This window comes from Manacus vitellinus, unplaced genomic scaffold (genome assembly GCF_001715985.3).
Source record: "Manacus vitellinus isolate BGI_N305 unplaced genomic scaffold, ASM171598v3 scaffold_5_pilon, whole genome shotgun sequence".
NCBI classification, from domain to species: Eukaryota; Metazoa; Chordata; class Aves; order Passeriformes; family Pipridae; genus Manacus; species Manacus vitellinus.
Window position 1 is genome coordinate 32,074,678 of NW_021940682.1, and position 11,137 is coordinate 32,085,814.

The 11,137-nt window shown below is 42.7% G+C and overlaps 1 protein-coding gene across 1 annotated transcript; it reads right to left on the reverse strand.

Moving 5' to 3' along the window:
* Window positions 1-1,488: 1,488 nt before the first annotated feature.
* On the reverse strand, window positions 1,489-10,178 carry LOC103760055 (cathepsin E-A). The gene is made up of 9 exons (XM_008926510.3): window positions 10,096-10,178; window positions 9,756-9,933; window positions 7,618-7,735; window positions 7,000-7,118; window positions 6,339-6,538; window positions 5,561-5,683; window positions 4,547-4,691; window positions 2,159-2,257; window positions 1,489-2,067 (listed from the first exon to the last, which is right to left on the reverse strand). The coding sequence occupies exons 1-9, from the start codon at window positions 10,176-10,178 to the stop codon at window positions 1,888-1,890; spliced, it is 1,245 nt and encodes a 414-aa protein (XP_008924758.2). The 3' UTR covers window positions 1,489-1,887.
* Between the last annotated feature and the right edge of the window lie 959 nt (window positions 10,179-11,137).

The window sequence follows — 11,137 nt, forward strand, 5'->3', positions numbered from 1 at the left end:
TAGAAATAATGGAAATGTATCAGAGTGTTGAGTCTGCCGCATAGTAGAGAAAACAAAAATACCCTGCTACTGTAAATGAGGGATAGAGCTTTATAGATGTTTGTTTGTCTTGGTTTATGACCAAACAAATGACATTTTCTAAATAAATAAGTTAGCTCATATAAGTTATCCATTCTTAAACAGTGATAAGGACAAAGGGGAATCAAGGCAAGATTGGCCTAAAATACATGATAACTTCACACAGCTCAGTCTTGTCTGCAGAAAGAGACAGCTGGCAGCAAAGTCTTCTTTGCTGGAGGTTAATAGCCTGGATGCCAAATGTGTAACACAATGTGGCTGCAAATAGAGAGTCATGAAAACAGGCACAGGAGAGTATTTCATACTGGAAGGCAAGATCAGTATGTCAGAGACATCTACAGGCAAACTGTCTTGCTTTAGTAATACTTATTGTGTTACAACTGAAGCCTCAAAATCTAAGGGGCTGTGATCATAATGCTGCCAAGGCCAGCAATGGGTGTTGACTTTAGTCTGTGCTAAGCACATCCAGGCAGATGGCAGCAGCAAAGCCCTGGGGGCCACAGACCCCTGCCCCAGCAATGCCACCATGGGGCCAGTCTCCAGCTCCCCACGGCTCTGCCCTACTGGGGAGGTGCCCAGTGTACAGGGCTGGGGCTGCGGACATTTTTTGGTTTTAGGAAGACATATGCCAACATATCACATCTTTCCACTCCAGAACACAGAGCAATATGAATTTTCAATTGCTGTTACACCCTCTCCTCCCCTTCCTCTCCAGCACTGGAACCACTGAAAAAAAATATAAAATGTAGCTGTAACAGCACTAGGACCAAAGCAGATTTTGCTTGTTTAAGTTTTATTCATGTGTAGTGGTGCAGTATCAGTTTTAGCAATCCCAACAAATGCTCCAATGGGTATCATTTTGGTGAATCTTCTTTTGCCAAATCAGTGCAACTGCCTGTGGCTGTTTCATCTGAAACAGCTGCCAAGGCTGACAAGAGGTGGCTGTGCAAGAGGCAGTAGATGTCTAGTGCTGGTGCACATCTGTGGTGGAGGAAGGGAACTGTGCTATGCCTTTGCATTGGCTGCTATCTGGGTTTTGTAGTGTGAATAGATGCAGCTCCAGCTGCTCCCACAACCAAGGGGCAGAGATGTCAGATGCTAAAAGCAGCATCTGACCTAAGGCATGGACATTAAATGCTGAGACCCAAAAGAAGAATAGAAAAATATCCATCAATAATGAACTTAAGGGAAAAAGCAGGTTTGAGTGATGATGTAAGGAGCAGGAAATTGTGTGCAAGGAACAGTAGTGAAAATTAGTGGTCACACAGGCAACAGTCAAATTTCCCTTTATATAAGCTGGTTGGAGCAAGATAATTCAAAGAGAATTTCCTTGGTACTAAGGAAACAAAGTTAAGTAGAATCCAAACCATGGAAAATGATGAGGAAAAAGAAAGCTGAAGGAAATGAGGTGGAAACTAGCAAACAAGAAGAAAAAAAGGATAGCCAGACCAGGCAGAACTGGGAGTAGTTTCCCCCACTCGTAACTGCTGTTTTGTCAGACTGGCACTGTTCAGCATTTTTTTCTTCCTGATCTTTTGCAAATCTGAGTGCTGAGTTTTTCTGCTTTATCCTGAGAGCTGCGCTGTCCATCAGTTACTCAGGAAATATTGTTTCTTGGTTATAAACATATAGATATTGAACCAAACTATATCATTTGGGACAAAGATCACTGCAAAGTCCCTAAAACCTGGAGGGGGGCAAACACAGCATGCATTTAGGTCCAAAGTTTCAGTAAAAGCCCTACTTCACACAGTATTGAAGATCATTACATTAACATTTTAGTTAAGACAGAATAGATGCTATTATGACTCAGTAGTAATCATTCCTGTGAACAGCTTTTGCAAATCCCACTCTGTCATTCCCACGGTCAAAAATGCAGTAAAATGCAGACATGAAGACATCTCCTAAAATCCATAGTGGGCCAGTGCGAGTGGGGATGTCGAGAGACTGAAAGCCACTCATGCAGAAGGTTTGGTCGTCAATAGACTCCTGAAAGGGAAAGCATGTGTCCTTGCAGCAGCCTGCTCCAGCCCCAGCTCGGGAAGCAAGGAATAGGGAGCAGGAGGCTGCAGATACACACCTTTAGGATGTATTGTTCTGCTGTCAGCTTGTACTCATGGTGTCCGATCGTGAAGCTTATGTGAGGCAGGCTTGACAATCTTCTGCAGTCTACAAGAAACTGTATGCGATGCACTGATTGAGATGAGATCAGTTTGTCTTTTTTTAATTATTGCCCTTCGAATTCAAGAGTTTTGCAGCAGGTAATGGTGAATTTACTACGGAGAAACAGCATCAGACTGACTTATAGCCCAAGACTGCCCTCCGGCTTTCCAGTTCCTGTACTTGGTCAATCCAGCCTAGCAGTCCAAACCACTGCACCAAAGCCCCTAGGGACCCAGGGCTGATGAAAATCCTTGCAATCCCAAAGGGAAGGAAGTGAAGGGGGACTCTGATGTCCTGCCTGTACAACTCAGAAAGAAAACTGAGTGTGTGATCCCCAGCAAGTCTACATTAGCAAGGTCTGCTGAGCAAAAGTCCACCAACACTCTGGCCTTGGCCGGACGGAGGGAGCTGCCTCCAGCCACGCGGGAAGCACCCTATGGCTGCAGCTCACCACATGTCCTCCTGTAACACCATCATTTTAGGGAAAAAATAAGCTAGGGAGGAATAGAGAACTTTATACTTATACTCTGCCTTAGAGTGGAATTTAAAGAGCAGAAAGACTAATTTCCATAAATAATACATTCACTTACAGTAACACAGAAGATAATTTCCTGGCCTTTCTAGTTATTTCATGAAACAACTGGTGTGTTAAATGGTCCTGCAGAATGCTCCAAGTCTCAAAGGGATCATTGTTATAAGCTGTAGTGTTTAAAGTCATTGTTTTAGAGGCTTCCTTGAAGGAAAAATCTGCTCTTTGCTGTTTTTCAATCTGCTTTATGAAACCATAACCCTTAATCTTGTGTACACTTACCAGGTGTCATACCATTAGAACAAAATAAACCATGGGATACAGAGGACAAGGGTAAAAAATGCCAGTATAATGGTTTGCAGGATACAAGAAGCAAGGCGTAATTCTTTTACATACAGAAAAAATTACAGGAAAGAGATGAAAGTTCTCATAAAATCACTGATGGATACACTCATTTTTACTGGGATAAATTTGAGCCAATTTACTCTGTCTGTGATTGCTAAAAGATCAGTCATGGAAAGTCTTATTTTCAGGATACTTTTTTTGCAGAATCTGAGATGCCAGCTGTGTTCTTATGCCAGCACTGGAGTATATAAACTTATACTGCAATGACCTGTTCCTTGTTTATATTATGCTAGTATAAGTACATTGGAAATACATATTTTATCTATATTCATTATGTGTGTACCAATATAAAAACAACTTGCTATCAAAGCATACTCTTTGGCATATGTCTGAAAATTTGAACAAAATCAAAATTAAAGGTTTAATTGAGAAAGAATCAGGAGCTTCAGGAATCACACATATGTCACTGGAGTCCTCCTATTAAAAAGCGAGGTGGATTAAGAGTCCACTTTCATCTTTGCTCTTTGCCCAGTGCACTGGGCAACTGTAATACTCTTCATTTTCTTCCGAGAGCATTTTTGGGTCAGGATAAAGACAAATGCAAAGTTAACAGAACCCATATGGGGCAGCTTTACTTGGGGCACTGGCGCTGTGGCAACGTGTTAGCGATCTATGGGAGTCAGCCAAGGGCCAGCAATAAGGCACAGTAGAAGTAAGTTGCCCTTTCCCCGGAGGCAGGGATAGGAAAGAGTGGTGGGGAGAGTCAACAAGGGGGATGCAGGAGAGAGCAGTAGGTAAAGAGGAAGACAGCAAGGGGTAAGAGGAATAAGGTTCAGGAGGAAGAATAAGAGACAGGAAGTCTTGTCCTGCACCCTGTGACTCATCTGCCAGGAGCCACTGTTGTGAGTGACAGTGACACGCACTCCTCCCAGGAGCCCTGCACGACACCACCTGCTCCATGGCAAGGTGACAATGAGAAGTCTTGCCAGTGAAGCCACAGTTGGGCTGTCGTTAAAATACCATTCCCTTTCCATCTGATGCTGAAGTGGCTGGCCATCAGCACCAACCCCCTCCTGTCTTGGGAGAGCCAACAGCTATAACTGGAGACATTGAAAATCTTCTGATCTTCCAAAAGAAAATTATCTCTCATGCAGAGTACAGATCAATTCCTCAAACAAATGTACTCCCTATTTCCTTACATACCAGTTCTGAGTATGGTAGAAGAGGTGACTGTTTGGGAGGAGGCCTGGGGCAGTAATGCAGATAGGTCAAAAACAGATTGGCTCTGAGTTCAGTGCTATTCTGGAAACAAGGCTTTTGTTGAGACCTTTCTAACCAATTATTTTGATTATTTTCTCACCCTATAAGCTCTTTGCACCAAATACCAGTTTCCCTTCCCATCTGGCTGTTTTCTGTCTGTACAGTTTTTACCTCTCCAGTATTTGATGGACTTGCCCCGATATACTCCTGTAATCGCCTGATTTGTGAAGAGGGTCCAGTGATAAGAGAAGTGCCTGAGTCAACGATGGCTTCACAGCCATGGGAGCAAAATGCCACCCGGCCCTGGATCTTTATACTGCAAATGAAAAACAAAGCATCTTTAAGCAAATGGCATATGCACTGTGACTGAAACATCATGTTATTGCTAGCTAAAGTACCAGAGTACAGACTGAAGTTACTCCAAGGTAAAAGTGACAGGGCAAGAGGAAATGGCCTGAAGTTGCACCAAGGTAGGTTTAGATTGGATATTAGGAAAAACTTCACAGAAAGGGTTGTAAAGCATTGAAACAGGCTGCTCAGTGAAGTGGTAGAGTCACCATTCCTGAAAGTGTTCAAAAGACATGTGGATATGGCACTTGAGGACATGGTTTAGTGTTGCACATGGTGATGGTGCTGGGTTGACAGTTGGACTTGATAATCTTTGAGGTCTTTTCCAACCTTAACGATTAAAACTAGCTGCCAAGCTTTGCTAAAGATAAGAATGTCTGTGGATCCACTTTTCTCTCTTGGGACTCCTAATCACTAATCATTTGCTGCCTGCCGACGAATTTGTCCTCACCCACAGACATGTATTCTCATCAATTTAGGCAGCATGCTAGAGGAAGAACAAAGGAACACTGACTGCTTGGACCAAAGTTAGCAGGAAAGATGAGAGCAGGACCCAGAGCTGGATTCAGTTTGTGGGTGCCTTAACCTCTTAACAGTTGAAATATACTAATATGTTCTCTCAGAAACCAGCCACCCATGTCACAGCAGATTTAGAGAGCTAACAAACCCCAATCTCATCCTATTGTACCCCCTCTTCGAGAGGCACAAGGGTAAAACCCTGCAGCTGAGTCCTCTGCATCTGCATCACTAGGTGTTTCTATCTCTGCAGGTTTTACATGGGGAGGCAGATTTCACCAGGTTTTTCATACATACATACATACATACACATATACATACTTGTTCACATGTATTTGCCAGTAGCTTTTCTCAGTGACTGGGACCCAGTGGATTGAACCTTTGTAGAGAGAATGGTCTATCCCCCCCAGAATCAGCTCACCACCATTCTCAGTGTCATCTCCTCTGAAAGCAGAAGACAAGGTAACACAGACATGGGAGTGTGCCAGCATGCATGAGATTGCTCTTAAAAAGCAAAAGACAAATCACATTCCTTTCTAAATTCAGATATGGATGGCTGAAAGGGATTATTCCTAAATTATCAGTGCATATGTCCCAAACAACATCTGAGAAGACTGAGAAGACGTCTGAGTAGGCTGCCAAGGTAGGTATCAGGAGCAGGTTGAGACAGTTGCTACTCTCACCTCAAAATAAACACTAGAGAAATTGGCAGAGTTGTGGCTAGGTCCAGAGTAGGGAACAACTTTTTTCTGGAATGTGACTACTTGGGTGTAGGACAGCATTGCTGTTCATCTTCATGGGCCAGAAGGAAACCTCTGGCAATAGACATGGTGAGTCTGAGCTGGGAGTTTTTCTTTTCTTTGAGACCAGCTCAACAAGAATAAATCTATCCAAAAAGTCATGGTCATCCCCATAACAGTTTTTCTTTTTATGCTATATTTTTCAGTGTCAAATTGGGAAAAAAACCCCAACATCAAGAACCAAAAAAATGGGGGAATTTACTTTCTGGAGTTGAAGCTTTATACAGAGGCACAGTTGTTTCTATCAACAATTAAAATAAATTTACTTCTTTTTTGGCAGTGCCATTTTAAAGACTGACCTTTTCAGATAGAAAGAGAAGACTGGTTCCTCTACCAAGCGCTGGTTCATGATGCTGTCAAACACAGGCAGAGCATTGCCCACTGCTAAGGAGGGGTAGCCTAAGCCCAGCACGCCATCAAAATGGGCAAGGACAAAAGTTGTTCCTGGCTCAAACACTGACTCGCCAAAGTCCTGTCCCTTGATGGAGATGTTACTTATCTGTTTGGTTCAAAAGAAAATAAATAAATAAATAAATAAGAACTTTGAAAGTAATGACACCATCAATTACAAGAAATTAGCCACATTTCAGATCCATATAAATGGATTCATTCAGTTTATAAAACCTGGATATCCTTGTGTGACTTGCATCAATATAACAGGTGCCCATTTGGCGGGTAGGCTGCACCAATTCCTTAGAATGCCTTACTTTTGAGGCTGTTTGTTCATTAACCCAGACAGACAAAGACCCAAGAAGACAAGTAGAAATGAAAATAAAATCTTAGGGATTTGTCTTGATAGCCCAAAGCTGGAGCAGCACCTACACCCTCAGTACATGGCTAGGTGGGACCTCACCCTACCCTTGCCTAAACTAGTCAAAGTTTTCCAGAGCAAGGCCAGTATCTGAGCTGCCTGAAAACAGTTGACCTGGAGGCTGACACCCATTTTAGGTGGATGCTCACCTGCAGCGTGTCTTTGCCAGCAATGCCCAGAAGCTGTCCCGAGCCGTACTGCAAGGAGAAGGCTTCCCCTCCGTGCTCATATGAATCCGACTTGAAGGACTTAAATTTCTGGTGCACCCCTACATGAAACAAATTATATCTTTGCACTGAGGGAAGGTCCCAGCAATGCACCTGCTCCCCAGTGCAGAACCAGATGAGATTTTTGCTTCTCTTATGAGAAAAGTATCTATAGAAATACTGCAGGCACCTCAGTTCCCCTGCAGGGCACACCAGTTTTTTTGTACCTGAGAGGTTATTTTGCATTTTAAAGACAAATTAAAACAAAAATAGGCATTTCCACCAGTTCTGGCAGCTCTCCCAGGTCTATTTTCATGCCTGTTACATCAGGCACCTTGTGGTCTGGAAGGACAGCTGGCAGCTGCAGCTGGCACCTGTCGTGGCTGCAGGATGACATGAGGGGCAGAGGCAGAGGAGAAAACTGGGGAGAGGAGACCAGCCCTAAGGGATGCTCCAAATCCTTCCCTTCCAAACCTCTGCTGCAGGCAAGCTCCTTGGGAAAAGAGAAGTGGTCAAAGTATCCAAGACATGAGGAGCACGAGGGAGAATAATGTTTCTTACTGCACGCCTCGCTGATGCAATAAGCAGAAGGGACCCAAAAATTGGAGGAGCCGGTGTCAAACACGACGGTGAACCTCTGTGGGGGCGTGCCGACATTCACCACTCCGTAGTACTGCGCCTGGGGGAGGAACAGCCCCGTCAGCTCCCAGCTGCCTCCACGGAGCTATTCCTGGGGAAGAAGCACACTTGGGAGCATCACACAATGCTTTCTCAGGGGGGTCTGTGCAATTTCATTTAAATGTAAATGCACACCACAGGCAAGTGTGTCTGGTTCCATGAGTGGCTTCAGGCAGCAGATTTCACTCCAGCTGAATGCACAACGGTGAGGCATTTTTAAAGCCTTTTAAGCAAATATTCAGTTGAGTCAACAAACCCTCTTGCAGCAGTTTCAGAGGTGGCAAGGTCATCCCCAAGACAAGCTCTCACATGACCATACAGTCTTTCAGGTTGTTCCTTACTGATGTCAGTAAGAAATCAGTGTTGCAAAGTCAGCACAATCTGACTCTGCTGGCTTCAGAGGGCTCTGACCGGTGGCACAAACAATCATATGTGACTAGCCTTTTTCCCTTGTAATTAGCATAGCTAGTCAAAAAAGTATTGTGTTGCACAAACTGTTCCTAATGTACTGAACAAAGTTCATCCAGCGGATGAAGAAACCACTGACCATCCCTGGATACCAATTGAGACTGAGATAATCTGTGAACACGTGAATGATGGAGTGCAGTGCTTATCCACATCCCGTATACAAGTGTTTAAGTGCTCCTATCTGGCCCTGGAAGAGCACTTCAGCATTAAGAGATCTATTTTTAGGAAGAGGCATTTCTGGAATTCAACCACAGATAGAAAAGCAATAGCTAGTGCCAAGCTTTGTGCAGCAATACAAATATTTGAATATGTACCTTCAAGTGCATACACTGAAGTTTCTGACCCTGCAGTTTATGATCTGAATGAGATAATCTTGAAAAGGCAAGCAAGCATGCCATTTAAGGGAATATCCAGTTATATAGCAGAATTTTATTCCCTCTTGTATTAAACCTTTATCAATGAATCTGTAAATTGAGGCAGCTCTAAGGGATGTTCATAAAAAAACCAAACAACAACAACAACCAACCAACCAAAATATCAACCAGAAAAACCACAAATACACTGCAATAAAACCTCCACGAAACTGTTCCTGGTGCTACATGGGTATGCTAGGGAAGGGGGTTTTGATTAATCATTTTGAGATTTATCCCTCTTTGAAATAAGCTTTAAAGCAGACTGAAATGTTTGTTCTTCTTCACATAGGTATTTCTTTAAGGCCCTCAAGTGTCAGTTCTTGCTGAACGAATCTGGCCTTCCCTTCCCTTCTGTTCTCTATTCAGATGCAGCCTTTACAACATTTCTGCAACTTAGTTTTCCTTTAGATAAGCACAACACAAGAACCAAGTAAAACAGAAAACAGAGACTATTCAAATGGGTAAAATGCTAAACCCAGGAAAGATACCTTACAAAATGGTTGACCTGCTGACTTGCCTGCCTGAGATCCAATGAATCTCATGTATTTTCTTTTTAAGTTTAGATGGTAAATTCAACCAGGTTAGTATGAGGCCCAGGTCAGTCTCCAGTATTTAATACACACTAAACTCCAGAGATAAAAGCCAAAAATAAAAACCTCTACTTAGATTTATTATCACTGACTCCACATGATCAAATAAATGAGTTTGGGGGATATTTTTTTTTATAACACACAAACATCCTAGTTTCTGATAAATAGAATACCACTAAGTGAAGAAATCAGGTTCTGCTACCAAAAACCTGATAGTTCACCAAGACTGATACAGGCAAACCCATTATTTCTCTGGGGACCCAACCAAGCTGAATACAGATCTATACAAAAATAAAACTTATCACAGGACTATCACTGCTAGACTACATCAGCTTTCTACCCAGGTCACAAGCTAACCTAGATCTAGATGTGCTTTGTTTTGCAGACTGGTAAACCGATTTTTTATAATCTAATATTTATAGCATAGAGCAACAAGACATCTCAAGCCCTATAATTTCATTGAGAGACTAGATTTGAAATGTGCTGGGAAAAAATCTGCCTTCAGTAGAACAATGAGTCCTAATGATTGCATTACCAAAACTGTACTTACATTCATGTAATCATACAGCCTTTCTGAAGCAGTTCCTACTGATAAAGCAATATCTGCAGGGAAGCAATGCAAATATCTTCGGGCAAAAACATCAGGGTGGTGGTTCCTCCAAAAGTCCTCTAATTCTCCCTTTTCTTTCAGCTGTTTCTTGATAGATTTGAATCGAATCAGGGGGATTCTAAGCAAATAAAATAAACACACAAAAAATAACTGGTTCTTCATTCTAGAACTCTCATACACTCTTTTCTTTAAAAAATGTTTCTTTTTTGAGACGAGTAGCAATAGGCACAGGTCACCCTGGGAAGCCAGCGGACACATAATGCCAGATGTGTTTTCTTACCGTTCCATGGCCAGGATGAATGGGATGTAAACCACAGCCAACAGTATCACTCTCATGGTTCCAAGTGGCTCAGAGTCTGACATTCCTTTGCTCAGAAGTCCCTTTTTTATGGCCTGTTGTCAGCAGAGGGCCACTCGCCAGGTCAATCAATCGCAGGAGGTCAGTGCTTTGGCAGAAAACCGATTAATTTACCCTCAGATTAACCACTGGATTGTGCAAATAGTGATGCCCAGTGGAACTACTCAGGCACAGATAACCAGGGCACAGTCTAGACCAAACAGACATTTTCATAACAATCCTTAATGTCTTTTACATAAATATGATATATGGGGTGAGCCTGGCTCCTCTTAGCATGGGAAAGAGGAAGCAGTCCAAGGACTTCATGTTTTTCAAGCTTGCTTTAGTGAGAAATCCCTCAGAAGTGTTCAACATGGACAAAGAGGACATAACATATAACCATTTCCCTTTTGCATGGAGACATTTCAGCAGGGCTGAGCAGACAGACGTTTGATGGGCTTGTGACAAGTCACCCCCTAACAGCTCATGTTTAATTCCCTATTTATGGGAGAACTCCAGTCTAAACATAAATTTGACTGCCACCCCAGAAAATGGGTCTTCAAAGTAAAAAACACAGCAGCCTGCAACATACAGTAATAAACAGCTAGAAGCTTTGCACACCTTTCAGTAAGACATTTGGAAGGGTTCGCTTTGATTTATTTTCCTGGGAGTTTCTTGAGGTTAGTGGCTCCCACCCCTGCTTGACACTTGGGTTCAAGTCAAGCCTTCAAAAAAATAACGGTGTCAAAAAGAGACTCTGAGCTGGCAGACTGCAACCCCAAACCTATTAGCTGCCTGGGAGGAAGCTCAACACTGAGTCTGCAATTTACTTCCAAGACTTTTTGAATCTTTCCTCTGCACAAGAAAGTGTGGTGAGCAACTGCATACTGCAGCCTAGCATACATTAAAGCCAAATTTGAATAAACAGTCATTTTTGTTCAAAGTACTATGGTAGGAGGCTGGGAAAAGACCAACAATATTCTTT

What these genes read in the sequence shown, in the direction of transcription:
- LOC103760055 (XM_008926510.3), bottom strand. Translation starts at nt 10,178, where the DNA reads ATGTCAGACTCTGAGCCACTTGGAACCATGAGAGTGATACTGTTGGCT. An exon ending in TTCATCCTGGCCATGGAACG is followed by an intron (nt 9,934 to 10,095) that starts GTAAGAAAACAC and finishes TTATTTGCTTAG; the next exon opens with AATCCCCCTGATTCGATTCA. An exon ending in CAGAACAATACATCCTAAAG is followed by an intron (nt 2,068 to 2,158) that starts GTGTGTATCTGC and finishes TTTCCCTTTCAG; the next exon opens with GAGTCTATTGACGACCAAAC.